Source organism: Cynocephalus volans, chromosome 3 (assembly GCF_027409185.1).
Source record: "Cynocephalus volans isolate mCynVol1 chromosome 3, mCynVol1.pri, whole genome shotgun sequence".
NCBI classification, from domain to species: Eukaryota; Metazoa; Chordata; class Mammalia; order Dermoptera; family Cynocephalidae; genus Cynocephalus; species Cynocephalus volans.
In genome coordinates this window covers 79,965,840-79,985,919 of record NC_084462.1, presented here as the reverse complement: position 1 = coordinate 79,985,919, position 20,080 = coordinate 79,965,840, and the positions used below count along the sequence as shown (strand labels likewise).

The window sequence follows — 20,080 nt, the reverse complement described above, 5'->3', positions numbered from 1 at the left end:
CACTGGACACAAAGAAGAAAGAGTTCCCCTGAGGAGGTGAGACAAAGGCATCGCCTCTCCACCAATCCCTTGGTTACAGCTGAAATGAATTCTATTGCATATGAGCTCCCAAAGTAAATAACTTTTTTTTTTTTAACTGTCAATAATCTATTATATAAAGAAATATCTCTTAAAGTCTTGATTTTGACTAAGTAGATTATATGAATTCTGGTAAGGGTCTGGTTAAGGAGATACTCAGAGAAAAAAAAAATCTCTTTTGGACTATTCTAAGCCAATTCTGAATCAATGACTCCAACTGAAAGGAAGATGGAAAACCATCTGCTTCCTAAATTTCCTAGCAAGGTTCTGACGGGAAATATCATTTGAGAAAATTCCTGGAAAATAAAATTTAGTTTGAAATGGGTAATGTGGCCTGTTTCTTTGCTAATTAGCTACAGACTTACCTAAATCAGAAGAATCGAGACAAGAGAATTTAATTGAAATTTAAAGGAAACAAACATATTTTAGTTATTTTCAGTGAGAGTTTGGCCTAATTGTTTATCTACATAATTTTCACCTTTTCCACCTGGTTGGGTCTGCAGAGACCTTGGCTGTTTCCCAGAGAGTGCAGGTCTCCTGCTAGGTTGGGAAACTCCAGATCACTCCCACCCCGTATCATTCAGATGTGCCTTTCAAAAGAGCCGTTCCCATCATTGTCTTGACCCTTATAATCTTTGGCAGCAAAGATGTGTCCTAAAGTATATGTAAATATGAAGTTATGATACCAAAAAGCAGGAAAAATAAATAAATAAAATAAATGCCATCTTATTTAATAGAATATGAGAGACAGAAGGGATCTAGTAGATCTTTATTAATTGATTGGTTCCCAAATGGCTGTCCATGGATCTATGCTTTTTCATTGACCTGCAGCAAAAGTGACAAAAAGAGACACAAGAAACTTAATTTTTCATAAAGTTCAATTTATTCAATAGAAGAGACTGTCCTTTATTCCTTTCTACCTTTTTGGTGTCAAAATATTCTTTTGTTTATAAAATGTGATGGTAGTGCAACTTTTGCATGTTTGTTTTCAAAGGTCTTATGAAGCGAAGCTCAGGGTCTAACTTTTTTTTTAAGTATATGCACATTTATTTGTTCAAATAACATACATAAACTGAACAAGAGATGAATGACAAAATACTCTGTAGAAAGTAGGGTTTCGATTTTTCACAAAAACTGGAGATGTAAAACATTAAAATTTACATATTTCATTTTGTAATCTCCACAATTAGTTGAAATAGTTCGCCAAAGTCTTCCAAAAGCATGGAAATATCAAATTAATTTCAACAAAGGAAGGTGAATAAACTTTACAAAGTCCAGTTAATTTCTAAGCATATCAACAAGTCTGCTTAATAAAAAATCAAGAAGTGACATTAAAATCTGTTTAGCAATGTAAATTGCATAAAAAAATCAATAAAACAATATAAACACAAGAGAACTTCAAAAGTTCATGGAAAAATAGAATTGAAAGATAATGGAAATCTTTCCATGATCTTTTTTTGTTTTGTTTAAATTTGTCCTTTTTTAACAAAGACTAAGATCATAGAAAATATGTTCTCTGACCACAATAACAGATAGCAAACTCACAAATGTGTGGAAATTGAAAAATACTCTCCTAAATAAACAATTGGTAAAAAGAAAACTCACAGGGAAATTAGAGTACTTTGAGATAAAGATCAAAGTGAAACATATCAAAATTTATAGGATGCAGGGCTCATTCAGTGCTTACAGGAAAATTTACATTAGAAAAAACCTATATTAAAAATAAGAAAAAATCTCAAATCAGCAATATAAACCTGCACCTTAAGAAAATTAAAAAAAGTAGGGGCCGGCCCATGGCTCACTTGGGAGAGTGTGGTGCTGATAACACCAAGGCTATGGGTTTGGATCCCATATAGGGATGGCCGGTTAGCTCAATGGGTGAACATGGTGCTGACAACACCAAATCAAGGGTTAAGATCCCCTTACTGGTCATCTTTTTTAAAAAGAAAAAAAAGAAAAGAAAATAGAAAAAGTAGAGCAAAGTAAACCAAAAGCAAATATAAATAGGAAACAACAAAGATTAAAACAGAAATATGTGGAATAGGGAATTAAAAAGCAGAAAATCAACAAAACCAAAAGTTGATTCTTTAAAAAGATCAACAGAATTTGTAAACCTTTATCTAGACTGATCAAGAAAAAAGAGAGAAGACCAAAATTACTAAAATGAGAAATAAAGTAGGGGCATTATTACATTGTCACTATAGCTTTTTACAGTGGTAAGATTTAGTTTCTTTCTCATTCTCATTTGCATTTTTGTTCTACCAGTGGGTTTTGTTCTTTCTTGTGTATCTGTGGTAGTGATTATTGTTTTTTGGATTCCAGATACAGGATTTCCTTCAGGATTTCTTGTAGGGCTGATCATGTGGTGGTGAACTCCTGAGTTTTTGTTTGTCTGGATAATACACTATTTTTCCCTCATTTCTGAAGGATAGCTTTGCTGGGTATAGTATTCTTGGCTGGCAATTTTTTTCTTTTAGTATTTTGAATCTATCATCCCATTTTCTTCTGGCCTGTAGAGTTTCTGTTGAGAAGTCTGCTGTTAGTCTGATAGGTGACTTAGTGTTTTTCTCTTGCTTCTTTTAAGATTCTGTCTTTGTTTTTGAGCTTTGCCAGTTTGATCATAATGTCTCTTGGAGAGGATCTTTTTGGGTTGAATCTGTTTGGGGATCTTTGAGCCTCCTGGATCTGAAAGTCCATGTCTCTCCCTATATCTGGGAAGTTTTCCATTATTATTTCATTGAACTGTTTTTCCATGCCTTTTCCTTTCTCCTCCCCTTCTGGAACACCCTTGATTCAAATGTTTGTATGCTTAAGGTTGTCTGCTAGCTCTCTTAGATTTTCTTCATTTTTAAAAAATTCTTTTTTCCTTTTTTTTTGTCCACCTGGGTTATTTTAAAAGGACTATCTTCAAGATCAGAAATTCTTTCTTCTGTTTGTTCTAGCCTGCTGCTTAAGCTATTGGTTGTGTTTTTTATTTCATTGAGTGAATCTTTCAGTTCCATGAGTTCTGCTACATTCTTTTTTAAGGTATTAGTCTCTGTAAATTTCCTCCTTCATATCCTGGATTTTTTTTTTTTCCCCATTTCACTGTGTTGTCTGACTCTTCTCATATCTTAGTGAGTTTCCTTAAGATTCCCTTTCAGTCATTTCAAGGGTTTCCTGCTCTATAAGGTCTGGTATTTGAGACTTACTATATTCTTATGGTGGTGTCATATTTTCTTGAGTTTTTGTATTTCTGTATCTCTGTGATGGTGTCTGTCATCTGGTACAGCAGTTGCTTCCTATTACTCTGGAGTGGACTTGGAGAAGAAAGATGTCCTCTTCTTTTTCTGGTCTGTGCTGATGACTCTCCTTGTGTCAGTGCAGTTGAGTGTCCAGTGGGCCACCCATGCAGAAGTGGTGTTTTTGTCATGCTCTCTTGTCTGCTTTTGGGTGGGGGGTACTGCCCTCAGCTCCTTGCCTAGGATCCTGGGCATGCTCTCTTGCCTGCATCTGGGCAGAAGGGGCTGCAACCTTTGGCTCCTTGCCTAGGACCCCAGGCATGCTCTCTTGCCTACTTCCAGGTGGAGGGGGCTGTGGCCATTGGCTCCTTGCCTAAGACCCTGGGTGTGCTCTCTTGCCTGCTTCTGGGTGGAGGGGGCTGTGGCCCCCAGCCCCTTGCCTAGGACCCTGGACATGCTCTCTTGCCTGCTTCAAGTTTAACTTTAAAAAACAAAATTTTAATAGTCAGTGAATTCCATCAAACCGCCCACACTGGTCAAGTCACTGGATTTATCACTGAGATGGTGCAGGCAGGTGAAGTGACTTACCCAAAGAAAATGGAAAATGGTCGAGCTGGAACTTAAGCCCATGGCTCCAGCTGCCAGACCAATGTTCATCTCACTGTAGCACACTGCCCCTCCATGTAAACTGGCTGCTAAGGGCCAAACTTCACTCGGAGCAACTACACTGCCTTCAGCTTCATTTGGCCTGGCACAAACGCTTGACCTCCTAATTCAAGGATTAAAAATGTTAAACACACTTGAGTGGGGTCTTTCAATAAAAATAAGTTTGGAGAAAGTTTGGACCAGATGATCTTGCAGTGCTCTGCACCAGGAACTATTTTCATCAGCCAAGTGGCTAGAAATGATGTCTGGCCAAGCACAAGAAAGAATACTGCAATGTTTTCCTCATATATTTTAGGATGTATTTGTGAGAAGTGTGGCCACATTCACTACAAATGGACGGTAAATTAAACCTTCCTTGTCTTAGGGTAAATAGCTCCAAAATATGAGGTTTTATTGGTAAACAGTGTAAGCATTTTCTAAGTAGATTTTTTTTTCCCTAATGTAGAACAAAGACTTGTGCATTCAGCCTGAATACATTAACAATTGATTGTTCCAAATGCTGACCTCCAATAGGAGACAATGTGCTGGTATTAGTTGTAGAAGAGGTAAAATGAGCAATTCTATAACTTAATGTGAAATCGAATTTCTTCTGGACTTAACAGTTACACATAGGAGAGAGAAAAAAATAAACCCTCATATCCAATAATGCTACTCTATTGTAGTAATCCCTTAACAATGAAGTCATAAAGGAGGTCTTTATCACTTATCAGAGGAAAAGATTTGCGGCCAGACCCTAGTATTATTTTGTAAGCATACATCAAGCTTTCTCAAAGTTGAAAGCTACTCTGTGCTAGATAGAAAGCACATTTATGCTGGACTTCCCATATATTCAGTGGGTAGAGATTATTAAAACATAAAGTCATTAGTGGTCAAGTAACTCATTTCCTTGGTAATGATTAGTCAGTCATTGATTCAAAGGCATTAATTCAAAGGCATGTAATCAACCCCCTCTGTGTGAGTCACTTGAAAATTCTGTTGTCTGAATTTAAAAAGCAAGTCTTGATAGTCAAGAGATTTTCAATGAACACTTACTACAATGTACCACGCCAAGAATTATGCAGGAAACCAAGAAATACATGATGCAGGATGATGCCATTTTTGTTAAAATTAAAAACAATAGGAAAGCACACATACTCATATAGACATGTTAAATTGAAAGATATACACCAAGAGATTAATAAGAACTAACCTAAGTGATGGGATGCCAGGTGAGTTTAGTGTTCTCCCTTTTGCTTGACGGTATTTGATAAGCCATGTTAAATGAACATGTATTGCTTTAAAGGATTTGTTAAATTTTGGTTTTTTGAAGAAAATATACAAGATGCAGTCCCTGCCCAAGGAGCTTCTCATGTTTCAGGACTAAACAGTCTTTATGGGGAGGAGTGAGGCTGTCTGGGTTGAGGGTGGACTGACGACTGGTAACTCTTGACATCGTGTTTTTATTTTCTCACCCAGCTTGTCAAAAACCACATTTCCACATCAATAAGGCAATAAATTGAGCTCAAGTTCCAAGAACATTCTAATAAAAAATTTGTTCAACTACATTCAATAAAAATTAAGAATTTTATGAGCTTATAAATGCACTATTTAAAACAGTTTCTAAGGTAAAATGCACATGAATTTCCAATAAGCAACTTTACAATTGAATGTTTGGAAAATAACTGGGAAATATGGGAAGAACTTATATACCTGCCTTAGCATACGGTAATACTAACAAATGCTTTCTGTGTACTTACTGCAGTCATTATTCCATCTCACCCTACAACAGCCACATGTGGGAGGTTTTATTATCACTCCCATTTTACAGATGAAGAAACTAAGGCACACAGATCACAAAGCCTATTAAGGTCACCAAATCCATGCACAGTCAGGTTTGAACCCAGGTGGTCCAGATCCACCTCCTTTTTTTTCTTTTTAGTGGGTCATGTGCCAGTCTCCATGTGTTATGGGTCTTGCACATAAAAATAATTAAAAAATTTTAATGATGATAAGTCCAGATAAAGTAAGCACATTTCAAGTTTTTGACAAAATAAAATAAAAACTTACAACTGAACACAACTGCTTCCATACAGTTAAATTAAAGGAAGCCCTGCACAGGTATCTAGAGCAGGAGTCAGCAAATTTTTTCTGTAAAGGGCCAGAAAGTAATTATTTGAGCCTTCACAGGTCAGATAGTCTTTCATGCCATTGTAGCATGAAAACAGCTACAGACAATAAGTAAATGAATGAACATGGCTTTGTTCCAATGCAACTTTAGTTACAAAAATAGCACTGGGCAGGATTTTGTCTGTAGGCTGTAGGTTGCCACCCCCATCAAGATGCTATTACGTTAATAATGATGTAATGTTTCAAAATTGCTAAGAGAGTTGATTTTAAATGCTTGTACCACACACACACAAAAATAAGTAATTAGCTTGATTTTATCATTCTATAATGTGTGCATATATCAAACCATCACATTGTAGCTCATAAATATATACAATTATTATCTGTCAGTTAAAAATAAAATGAAAATTTGGGGGAGGAAGGGAAAAAATAAAATAAAATAAAAATTTTAAGTGATGCTATTATAATGTAGCTAACAAATGAAAATATATCTGTTAACCCTTAAAAGCAGGGGTTTAGTAATTTAACTCCGAAAAAAAAATATTTGGTAAAAAAGAAATAGCACAGTATTAGAATCGTTCAAGTGCCTTAGAATAATGCTGTTAATTAGTATTGCTGGATAAATACCTGGTGAGGTGAACCTCTCTCTCCCACTCACCAGAGATGGGGTAGGCAATCCCTGCAAATGTACTGTTGCACAGGTTTGGGGTGCTTACAACTAACAGTCAAACAAGCAGTGTAAATAATAGAAAGAAGCCTCTGTTGTGAAAACTGTTCCTCCCCAAACTTTCTGGGTTAAAATCTAAAATGTACTTTTTATAGGTAGCAAAGACTCTACTTTTACTAAGTCATCTATGACACCATACCTTCAGAAGTCACCATTAGCATCAAAGTTAAACTTTCTGATACTATTATACAAATTTTTACACAGATCTTGGCATGTATATAACTAACTCTTTGAGTAATTCCACTAACATATCTTTATATCTGAACCAAACAAAACTCCCGTGTCCTGAAGGAACTTAAATAAATATCATAGTTTTATGTTTATAATGAAGTCAACACACATTTGAATCAAATTTCCATTCTGCATTTTTAAAAACCCTATAAAAATAGCATCTGGAAAGCTAAAATTGAAACATAAGAACAATTCAAAAATGTCAGGCATTTTCAATAGTTGATTTTCACTTGTCATGTTTTGTTTACTAAACATACAGATGCAGACAAACTGATGAAATTGTGCCCTTTGTTTTGCACGAGGCAATCTTTTTCAAACCTCTTAAGTCTGGACTTAAATGTCTCTGCTTTGCAATCAAGAAGCATTATTGATAGAACTCTGCAAACCAGGACTTTGTCTAGGAACAGCAGAGGTTTCAGACACCACGTGTGTGGCTAGACCACGTCAAAAGGACGGTACCACAGATAAAACTACTGAGTGCATCTTGACTTTGTGAAATGCCAGGAAAATAATTCAGCATCATCTTTGACCTTTGCACAGCCTGAACCAAATGACAAAAATAGATAAAACCTCATTCTGAAACAGCTAAAATGATGTGAGCACTTAAAGATGGTTCAGACTTTCAGATGGCTCTTCTTACACTAGGAATAAAGCCACGTTTTACTGCGGATATTGTAATATCGCTTAGAAGTGGCTAAAGAAACCAATAAAGGATACAAAAATGTAGTCATCCATGAACCTCTTCTTCAGATTCTCCACGATGGAGTTCTCCGTGATCTTGGAGAGCAGCACCATGTCGTCCACGCCACTATGCTTGACATTGTGGCTCTGCCAGTGGTACCGGTAGGCACCTTTGCTTCCCTAGGAACAGAAAACACACAATTATTAGGAGGGTTTATCTTCTCCTGGAGTTAAAAAAAAGAAAAAATGCTGCCAATTTCCCAAATACTCCTCAATATAATGGAGAGAATGAGCAGTGCAAACAGAGAACAATTTTGTACCAATAAGATGTGGATTCAAGTTCCAGCTTTGCCACCTGCAGACTAAGTGGGGGAAAAGTCACCTAAGCTCACTGGGTCACTGAAGCTTCTCTTTTGTCATTTGAAAAATGGCAGAAATAAGACCCACTTCATAGAGCTGTTGTTTTGTTTAAAACATTATTTATTTAATCCTTAAAGTGCCAAACGGCGTCTGGAATATAGCACAAGATGTGATCGATGGTCTCTCTCTGATTACTCCTTCCTTCATCCTTATTGTTTTGTCATATTTGTCAGTGAAAATAAGCAACAAAATAGAACCTTTCCAGACTTGTTTTGCAAATTATATACCCAGAGGTGGAAAGAATATGTATCACACAATGGCGAGGTCGTGTTCTCATAATTTCTCAAGTCTTTCAAATGACTGTCCTTCCGTAAACTTATCACTGTCAATGTAATACTGGCCTTCCGCATTCAGAGCTACATTTTGATGACGGATCACGGCAGTACGAGCAAGGAAGTGGACAGGAGGGACTGAACATGATCACAGAACTACTCTGGACAGAAGGACCTCACTCAGCCCCATGGCCTCCTTGGATGAGGGAGCCTTGGCCCTGTCTATTTATGGGATTTTCAGCTTAACAGCAGGGGTGGGCTCTGAACACTCTGTGGATTGCAGGGCTTCCTTTTATTTGGCATTTCTGTAGCAGGATGCCCCATTTGTTCAGCTATATGTCAAGTCTTGGGGCTGGGGTGGATGGACGCCCCATAGGTGGCTGCACTTGGGGAGCTCACAGTCCATTGAAAGACACCTAGATAATGACAGGGCAATGTGATTTATGTGTCAACAACAGTCAAAACACAAACACGCATGAAATGGGTGTTCCAGGAGTGGGGAGGAGACTCCTTTGTCCTGGAAGAGGCAGAAGAAATGACTTCCTAGAGGAGCCATCTGAAGTAGATCTAAAATATCTTGAATTTGCCAGGGGAGATGAAAGGGGGAAGGACATTCATTATAGTCTATGTTCACTGGGCGAAAAGGCTAATACACTGAAGTAATGGCAAATATCACATGACAAGATATTGGAAGACGTTCCCTCACCTTCAAGCACTGCATGCATCCTACTGGAAGTGCCACACTCTGGGGAACTGTGGTGGCACTAGACTGAGTGAGACTCAGCCCCTGTCCCTCCCAGGGAGTTCACTACTTGGGGGCGTTTGGACAAAGGAGAGGAAAACTCTGAATAAAGGTTTCTAGGAAGGGCAACTGCTCAGACACCAAAACTAGGATGAGAAAACAGGATGCTCTGAGAGAAAGGGGAGGTGCAACAAAACAAAATGAAAGCCACATTAAACTTCAATTTAAAAGTTTGTTAGGTTGTTTTATGTTTTCTCTGTGGAAGACACGAGACCTTTGCTAAGAGCAAATTCTAAGAGGCTTTGAGAAAAGCAACCTTAGAAGGGGCCACCGTAGGGAAAATGTGCCAGTGCCATGTGCTCAAGCTTTGGAAAGGGGTTCTGAAAGATTTGCCACCCATGCCACCTTACAGAGGGAAACTGTCTATATGATATATTTGGCTTTCTCAGAACCACATGCAGCATCACTTCTACAAAATTACCTCAGACCTCACCACTCCCTCTTCCTCTTGTGGCAAAGCAGAAAGAGAAAAAGCATCAGCCACAGTGTGACTCACTGGATTTCCGTCGAGTGCCCAGGGTCTATTTCCAGATGGATAAAAGATTGCTGGTGACTCTTCCCTCCTCACCTGCCCTCCTTTTCCAGTTTTCTGGGCACCCACAAAAGCTACTCTGCAGATCCCTGTTGTACTGGGGACTAACTGCTGTTAGGTGGAGGAGGAAATGGCGTCTGGGATGGGACAGACAGAATGCATCACTCTGCAGTGACACAGAGGACGGCTGGATTGGACGGCGAGACTGACGTGGGTTACCTTGAGAAGGCAGTTTCTGTGGATCAGTACAAACGCACATACTATGACACAGAGCTCTTCTGTTTCTTGTCCTCTGCAGAAGTTAAATAACCACTTATTAATAGCCCTTCTGCTTTGTTCCATGGTGCTTACATTTTTCAAAGAGAAAATAACATTTTTGGCCTCTTTTGAGTAGGTGGACGTCTACTGGTATCAAAAACCAACCAACTAACCAACCAACAAACAAATCTACACCTCCTCCCCCACCCCCCACTAAAAATGGTAACATTTTAAACAAGTAGGATACTCAGTGAAGTACTTCATTTTCCAGCAGCCCGTGGAGAGTGAGGCACCGCTGCACAAAGGGAGAAATGTAGCCGCTGGAGTGCCAGCCAAAAAATGAAAATAGTGATAATAGTAATGAAAAGTTACTCTCAGCCCTGACAGTTATTACAAATCAGAAGGGAGAAATTTCCACTAGATCAGGACAGAGAGAAGACTTTCTTGGACCCACACTTAATTTTTAATGATGATTCAGTTCATTAAAAAGCAATTGATTCACATGCAAGTTCTAGAAAGTGGGGCACGCCCCTATCCGCATAATGGCCTGGTTTGTTGCACACAGAGGAGGTGGCACCAAGACTCAGCAGTCTCTTAGGAGGAGGAAGAGCCTGGGGGCCAGGAACCTCAGCAGGCTGAGTCCCTGACTGATTTTGAAAGGTGGAGCCTCACTTTCCCGTGTGTGTTTTCCAGGGTGGGGACTAGGAGGAGCAAAGGTGAGTCAGCGCACACAGGCAGGATTATTCTCCCCTGAAAGTCGACCTTTGCTCCCAGGAGAGACAGCCCCTGTGGAGTTCCTGCCTGTACAGCAGCGATTCTGCAAATGCTCTCACTAGTGTCCCACGGGGCATTTTTCTTCTCCAATTCATCCAGGAGAAAGGAGGAGTTACCAAGGTACTGGGTAGCTACAGTCTTCAAATGCCCTTCAGATGCCCAGAAAAGGGAGGTCGTTAAATGTGCCGGGTAAACACAACAGGCCCAGTGTTGGGCAAGGCCTAGGGCGGCGTGACCACTGATACTCATACACGCTTCTAGAAAGAGTATACTGCGAAGTATTTTTAGGCAGCAATTTGGAAATAGGTGTCAAAATTTTAGACACTGAGACTAATATATAAACAGATAGTTAACTAAATAAAATTAAATTCACATTCTCTTTGACCCGGCAATTATATTTTTAGGAATTCACCTCAAGATGTACCTCAAAAGGATGCCAAGACACATGTGCAAGGGTGTTCACCATAGCAAAGTTTGTAGTAGGGAAAACAAGAATCATCATCAGGGGACTGATTAGAATATGTCACCCTCTGCAAAGGAGCACTATGCAGTCATTGAAGGAATGTGCGTGTGCTGCTATGGAAAGATCTTTGAGATACACTGTTTCATGACAGAAAAGCAGTCAGTCTGTGGAAGAAATATAGAATGACTGCATTTGTATACAATTTTAAAAAGGCATGAGTGTTATAATTGTTTTGTTGGAAGATATACAAGGTACCTTTGGGGAAAAGGCCTGGGGTTTTGGGAAAAGGGTGATGTTTACTTTCCACTTTATACTTTTCTCTACAGTTTACATTTTTAAACCATATGCATGTGTTGGCAAATTTTAAAAATAAATAGAACATTACAAACAATGTCAATATAAGAAAGCATTTTCTGGAGAGGTGTTGGGTACTGACCAGGCTCTCTAAGACAAAAGCTGGGGCCATCATTCTGACACTGGATTCTGTGCTGCTTCCAGGCTTGAAAGGCGATTGGAAAATGTTGTCTAGACAACAAGATAGTATCAGACCTGGGACACTTAGCTAGTCCATGGGCACAACAGGACAGCAGATCTCATTTCCAGAAAACCTGGGACTAGAATGCTCGCAATGTTATAAGTGCATAGCCCTGCCCTGAAGGGCAGACAAGCCATATTTTTATTGTGGACTACAGACAACGGGTAACACTCTGGTCTGCAGTTGAACTGAGCTTGTTTTTTTAATGGGATTTTTCTGTCACAGTGAGTCATAACAGGAAAGGAACACAACTACCTGTTAGACTTTACTCTTTTAATTGACATTCTGGAATTCTACCTCTTGCATTTCTGCCGTTTGACTGGAATGAAACATGTACTTCTATTACAAATGATGGAAAATCAACCATAAGTATTTGTCTCTCTACTGTGTACAAGGCACTATAAACCAGCATTGGGCTTGCAATATATTTTGACTTTATGAAATTTAAGCCCCCCAATATCCTGGTGGTGTGAACATGTATCTCTGAAGCAAGCATGCGTGTGCTGGACTGCAGTGGAAACAGTATAAGGAAGAAGTGTTTCTGGAAGAGTCGGAGGTTGGAGGCAGGGCAGTCAGTAGCCAACAAACCACCCCCTTCAACCATGGGGTAATTGGAACTAACATTTACTGAAATCAGAAATATGTGCTGACACTTTACATAATCTCACTTAATTCTCATGACACCTGAAAAACACAAATATTATAATTCCTCTGTCACTATTTTACAAATGGGGAAACTGAGTCCTAAGGTTGTAATGCACCATGTTGCCTCTGCTTGGAGGGGCTGAAGATGGGAAAGTGCATTGGGAGGTTGGCAAACAAGGTCGAGAGTGGGAGAAGGGTCAATGAATCTGGAAGATGAGCTTATTTGTTTCATTCATTGAAGTATATTTGACCCTACTGAAAGTTCAATATTGTGTAGCATTTTTGCATACACCCTGAGACTTGACATTGGGATTTCTGACTTCCTTTTTTGGGGGGTCTTTTTGCTACACTACAGCTTACTTCCAATACCATCCTCAAGGCCAAGTGTAGACACTGGCTCCAAGACCACTGTACGTCCAGTGGTGAAAGAGTCATGCCGATGTTAATCTCTCTCTTTTTGGCTGTGGCTCTGCTAGCTTGACAAATACGGCAAGCATTTAACAGTCCCTTAAAGGAGCTCCCCTGCATCACTCTTGCTTTCAAGTGCAAAGGTCTTAGACATTTTGGGATACAATTTGGGAATGCAATTCTTTTTGCTAATCCAGCATTGATTAGAATCAACAGACTTGAGTACAAACTCTACCTCTTACATGCCTCTGTGACCTTGAGCAAGGCCAGTTTCACAGAATTTTACTCTTCACAATTAAGGCAATCTATTAAATGTATACTAAATGTGAGTTAGGTTTTGCACCTCCATTGATAAGATTTTCATTAATGACAGATTTATGAACCAAAGTCCTATCAGACTATGTGTCCTAATTTTTGGTTTGAAAATTGGAGTCTCTGAAGTGATGACAGCTTTACAATAAGTTTCTTTAATTGAATCAAGAAGCCAAAGTAATGAGGGAGGCAGACCAGCTAGAAATAGCAGCACCAATGGCTATTGTTCATGTTATAGATTGAAACAGAAATAAAAATAGGAAAGTAATTGAACAATTTCTTGCCACATAAAATAAACTATCACTCTGTACCATGGAAGAAAAAAATCCTAATTTAAACGCTATTCTGAGAAAAAAATATATGCAAAGAATTATCAGTAGACTGCAGCAAAGCTGATATTGACCTGATTAAAAAGTCTCTCAAGACACACTATCATTTACAGAATCTGTCCTATATTGACTGTAAAATATGCATTATTTATAAGTCATGCAAAACAGTAGAGGTATGGTGACAAAAGATAACCAACTACTCATATTTTAGGGTTTTCTAAGATTACTTTACTTTTCTGAAAAATGAACTGTTTGCTGCATATCTGAATGAGAACTCAAAAAAAAAAAAAAAAAGCCTTGGAAGGTTGATTAACTTATTTTCTTGCCAGTGTTTTTCAAAAGCCAGTGTGGAAACATCAAAAGAGTATAAAGAGTAAGATTTTAAGTAGAGGTGACACAGGTCAGGTGTTAATATACCATCTCCCACTTAGGGGTACGGTGTCAGGGTGTGTTAAGTAGGGGGAAGAGTCTGGACTGTGATGAGGGTGTCCTGGGGCACGGGCAGGCTTTGTCATAGGTTAGCTATGGGGATACTGAGTTTGGGAGAGACGCCAAGCTCAGGGGCGAGGAGAGTCCCCTGAGCACCACAGTCACTAGCCAATGCTGAAAAATACAGAAGGGAGAAATACCTGTTTCTAGCATGGGCACCTCTGGACCCTTGGCTTGCCTGATGTGGCATAATCTGTGGCACTCGGGTACCATGTTCCTCTAGGGGCAATAGGTAGCCATAAAGGTGTCAGTCTAGGATGCTTTAGGGTACCAACGAGATGTGTTTGCCAGATCCAGAGAGATATTGGAATCTCAGAGGGCTGGTAGACAGAGGTGACAGAGACGAGGGTCCTATAGGCACTTCTCAGAAGGAGAAGGCACCAGAGCAGCTACTAATCAGCACTGCAGATCAGTGTCACCAAGGGTCCTGCAGGCTCAGAGCAGTTCAGTGTGGGAAGATAAATGCCAGGGCCATCCTCTCATTCCCTCATCACCTTGCCATGTCTTCTGCTGACCAACACCTTGGACTTAGGAATGGAATAAAAACAGGGCTGGACTCAAGGAATGTAGAGTGGTGGGGGGAATCAAAAATAGGCTTGATAATTCAATGAAAAGTCCTAGGATAGACAGGAAGGCAGGTGTCTGTCTTTTGGTGTTGCTGTTACTGGTTTATCTCTTAAAAGCCTCACCCGGAATGCAAGTCCAGTTTGCAGAAGGTGGCCCCTGGGCGGGTGCGCAGAGCAGGAGCAGAGTGACAAACCTTATCTGCTATTTATGTGTCCCTTGCCTACAGAATGTCCAAAGGGCACTTACCAACTACACTCAGCCCTCCGTATCCCTGAGTTCTTTTCTGCATGCGTGGATCCAACCAACCATGGATCGAAAATATTTGAAAAAAATATATTGTGTTGTACCAAACACAGAGTTTTTTCCTCATCATTATGCCCTAAACAATAGAGTATATAAAAACTATTTATGTGGCATTTACACTGTATTAGGTATTATAAGTAAACTAGAGATGATTTAAAGTATATGGAGGATGTGCATAGGTTATATGCAAATACTTCTGTATTTTATATCAGGGACTTGAGCATCTGTGGATTTTGGTATCCACAGGGCGTCCTGGAACCAATCCCCCACGGATACTGTGGGACGACTGTATGTGCAGTTGCTGTGCCTCCCCTCCCCCCAAGTTCAATAAACAAGTTCTGGGGATGAATTTGCAATAAAACTGATTTGGAGGATCAGCACGGCTTCCCTGGGAGCTTATCCAGGACCCTCTCTATCCTGTGCTTCAGAGGAGGCCACAAGCAGGTCAATGCTGCCTATCTCTGACCAGCTTACATCCTTACCAAAGGTTCAACTGCAAGCGAATACAGATTTTTTTTTTTTAAGTACAGAAATGGGAAAGGAAGATAAAGAATGGTTAGGCAGAGGGAGAGAGAACACTCTTCTTCTCTGAGGAGAAGGGATTCTAACTGAATAGAGGTCTTAGCACCCACCCTTAGAACTAAGAAGACTTTCAGGCAGCACCAGAAGGATTCCAAACACAGCCTCAGGCAAGTAATACAACCTCTCTAAACCTCAGTTTCTTTTTCTACAAAATGGGGAAAATAACAGTATCTACCACTAGGCTTTTGAGGGCATTAAATGAGATCATGCATGGAGAGTGCATATTACACCAGCCCTCTGAAAGTGCTTAGTTTTGCACTAGTTTTTGTTAATAATAAGTGAACCGGGAATACTGGTAGCCAGTAATAGTGATCTAATTGAATATGTGATGTTTCAAGAAAGAAACTGATCACTGTCATCTCATCTGGCTAACAAGAAGATAATAGCAGAGACAGAATTCAGCTTAAAAAAACTGAGCTTATAAAGTTTTAGGATGCTCAAGTGATGCATAATTGCGTGATATAAAATGTGAGACATCTGAATACAGGATTCTTACAAAGACAAATAAAAATTTAGTTTCACTATTTTCTTTCCAGTGGGTTATCTTGTACACAAAGGAGCACAGACCCCACTTCAAGGACCACTTTCCTAGAACCCCTTGTCTTTCACCCAAGATACAGGCCTTTGTTTATGAAGGAAATAAGAGTCAAGGCACTGGCTTAAAATCCAGAAACAAGTTGTAGAGGAGATAGGCAAGCTCTAGGAGATAAGAGAGAATGCCAGCAGAAATTAGAAAGCTGTGATCTAACTAGAGACCTCTGGCTATAAAAACTCATGATGTTCCTTCTAGCAGTAACTTCCTCCTGCCAGAATCACTAGAATTGAAAACAAAACAAGCTGGCCATGTCTGATGCGATTATGGGGCACGGTGAATCACAGCAGCTTAAAACACTCAACCCCAAGATGATGCAAGGAAATGTTTGGTAATTGCTACTCATTTCTCGCTGTATTATGCAAAGTATAAAACAGCACCAAAAAGGCAACACATATCATCAAAGGTGTGCTCCACAACGTTCAGGAAATAGGGAATAGGCATCCCTTTTCTTGTGCGCTTTGCACCAAACACTACGTTATGTGCTTGTACACAGTTTCATGTGGTTTGAAAAGAATTCTAGAAATAGGGAGAAACTATGATCCCCATTTAACAGATGAAAAAAAGAAAAAAAGATCAGAGAGAGAGAGAGTCACGGAGTCCAGATTTGTACTCGAGTTTGGTGACCTTAGAAACCCACAACAGTTTCCATTGAGATTATGGTGGAAGACAAACGAAATGGATTCTCCACTCTGTCAAAACATCTCAAGGGATGTTCTCTGATTAACAACATTTCATATGAAGCACCTGAAGCTGCCTTTAGGTCCCACAATGGCAAATTGGATGAAAGGTTACGTTGGCTACACCACAGAACCTGTCACTCTAAACAGAGGGGTATTGTCAGCACAGTGAATGATTGACTCATAGAAAAACAACAGCAGGGTGAGAAGTCTCAGGGAAGCCAAGAGACCAGAGCCCTGGAGCCACCCTGCAACACTGGGCCTCCGCCTTGTCTCCTAAGTACCCCTCACAGCCGGTTTCAAAAACAGACTCCCCAAGCCCTAGTCTTCAATAAAGGCAGGATTCTCATTCAAAAATTTTGGGGGGGGGGGGTGGACGAAATAGATGGTGATTTCCCTTTGTGGCAAAGGTGCCTCTTAGCCCAATCAGGGTAATCAGATATGTTAAAAATAACCTCACAGAAATTCTCACTCAGACAAAATAGGAGAGATAGACATCAATTGCCACAATAGTCCCAGCTAGCAATCCGCTGGAGGAATTTTTAAAATAGCTTCCAAAGTCAAATAGCATGCTGCTCTCAAACCTGCAAAGTTAAAAGCTGGTGTGGACAGGAACGAGAGTCACGGGGGCTGGAATCAATGCACAGATCGTCCCAAAGCAGTAATAACAGAAGTCACTTGATGCAAGGACTGAGACAAACTGAGACCTCACCACGTGAGGTAGAAAGGAGTGTGCTCAATTCGGGGTAGGACAGTGAAGAGAAACCAGACGTCAACATCACCACCTCACATAGAGAATTGTGCTCAAAAACTGACAGCAAGACCACAGGGTATTTGCAAAAAACATTTGCATGGTTTCTGGTTACAAAAATGCTGAAAGGATTTGTACTATACTCTGCTCCCAAGTGCAAAAAATCCCTTTCCACCTGAACCCAGAGACCCAAAAAAGGAGAAAAAATAGCCATCAGCAGTTCTAATATTCTCCCTGGTCTGTGACCCCTTCCCTTCCTGGGCCAAAAGCACAGTATTACTTACTAATCAAATAACCAAACCAACACCCCAAGATACCTGGGAGTGACTACAGGTCAACTAAGGCTGATTAGAGTCGAAAGGAAAAGATCTCACTGTTCGTTTGATGGAGATTGGCTGCATTTAAGACGTAGAAGTAGCTGCTAGCTTTGCACTTGGAAAAAAGGCTCATTTTAATTTTTCTTTTTAATTCAGTACAACAAGAAGGGAACAAAAGTTAGAAAAGAGAGAAATAGTTTGAGATGTTAAAAAAGATAAAAGGCAAGCGATTTAAATTAAACATGAGGGAAACATTAAAGAAGGGAAGGAAATAAAACAACCCTAGAGATCTAAATATACAACAAAGAAAGGCTGTTTGATCACAGGGCAGCAAGCAGTACAAATAAATAAAATAAAATACCATAAATGCTCTGAAGGAAAAAAATTAGAAGAAAGTTTCCTTCCAACTTTCATTCTAAGAAAACCACAGCTCTTTTTGTTTGGTATAACTACAATTCACATGCTAAATGGCTAAATTCAGCTTTTAAAAATCTACCTGATATTCTCTAGATTAAGAAATGTAAGTGAACCAATCATTTCCTATGGCTGAGTAAATTGTTTGGTGAGTGGCTCTGTTCTGAGTGGCTGTGGATAAAGGAAGGGAGTGATTTTATTTTATTTTATTTTATTGGTCATTTAAAATTTTTACCCTTAAAAAAAAATCAATGCTGTTTTACAGGATCCCAAGGCAAATTCATCAGTTTTGAAGAGTGGTTTCAATATTTTTAAATATATCCAATCAGTGTTTCCCTTGTCTCCAAACCAAAAGTCTGCATCAACCTTTTCTTGCACATGTTTGTGTGGCACCTTCTGGCTGTGAGTTTGTGCACTGATGTAGAATGATTATTACTATTTGAACTTCCATGAAATGCACTTTATCAGGCAGGCATGTGAGTTGTGCAAGTTTAAGTGCATTACCAGGGATACAAAACTAACGTCGGGCACAAGGATGGACAACAACATGAAATGCTACAGATGGCAATGGGAGGCCTCAAACAATGCATGGTGCTTTTCTATTCTGTTTTGCCCCATTGTGTTTTGAATAGACTGAATCACTGCCCAGCTTCAGGGCCTGCCTCTGAAAGGCCCCATTGTGAGGAAGGGCTGTGCTTTCCAGAGAGGAGTTAAGGTTGCTGTAGTAACCTTCACTATGAATTTCCTGACCAGTGTGGTGAACACTCAGCTGAACTGTGACATTACCTAGCTACAAACAAGACTGCAAAATGAGCATGGGCCTACCCATCTAGGAGGTCTTCTCTTACCTAAATATAACCCACTAGCTTCCACCTAAACCATTCACATAGCCCTAGAAGGGACTGAATTTCTATGAGCCAGAGCCTGAGAAGTTAACCTGTATAAAGTGTCAGGGGATCTATCCCATAGAATTGGAGGTGGCGGGCAAATGGGAGTTTGCAGACAAAGGGGAGGCCTCAGCTCATGAACTGTTTAAACCATGTTGTTTGCTGGGCTGGGAAAGCCACTGTTCTGGAGCTCAGCAGGGAGGTGTGGGGTACCAACAGTATAAATGCCACAGGTAATGAATAAGTCTGCATGTATTGGGAGAAGTGTTCAGGACTCAGCAAAGGGCCACTTTTATTGTGCCATGAAAAAAAGGCAGAAGGCAGTCACCCCAACTTACCAGATGGAAGGAACACTAGAATTAAACCCTCAGCAGTTAACTTTATTGAGGATTCACTATGTGCCAAGCAATGTTCTAAGCTCTTTACATATCAACTCTCATTGTCCCAACAAACCTGTAAGGTTGGCATTATTATTAATTTCCATTTTAAGGAGGAGGAAGCCCTACCCAGCACAGAAAAGTTACATAACTTGCCCCAGATCAACAACTGGATTTTACATTCAAGTAACCCCTTCTCTGTCTGGCTTTTCACATAGGCATTGGATGTTTGGATTTGGAGCTTCTGGAGCTTCGGAGCAAAGAGGAGAACAGGAATATCCTCTTCTAAGTTGTTGCCATAGGCATGAGCGAGATTGTACAGAACAGGAAGGAAATGAAAGGTAAAAATAACCAAGCATGGGAAGCATTTCATCCATTTGTTCTTTCATTTATTCATTCCTGCATTCATTCATTCATTCCAATAGGCATGTGCCTACTCGTAGCCAAGCACTGCTCTAAGTGCTGGGGTAACAGTTACAGACCACACCAACAGGGTTCCTGCTTTCACTGAACTTACTTTCTCATGGGCAAGGCAGAAAATAAACAAAGAAACAAATATTATTTTAGATATTGATAAATGCTATGAAAAAAATAAGGTGATATGATAGAGTCAGGAGGACCGAGGAGGCTTCTCTGAAGAGCTAACTTCTGAGCAGGGTCA

General features: G+C 39.8%; 1 protein-coding gene across 1 annotated transcript in view; it reads right to left on the bottom strand.

Annotated features, from left to right (window-relative positions):
* The window catches only part of MYO1E (myosin IE), a 178,769-nt gene that overhangs the window by 99,959 nt on the left and 58,730 nt on the right, over nucleotides 1-20,080 (bottom strand). Inside the window, exon 2 of the mRNA XM_063089160.1 lies at nucleotides 7,747-7,890. Within this exon, the coding sequence (XP_062945230.1) occupies nucleotides 7,747-7,890 (144 nt within the window). The remainder of the gene's footprint in view (nucleotides 1-7,746; nucleotides 7,891-20,080) is intronic.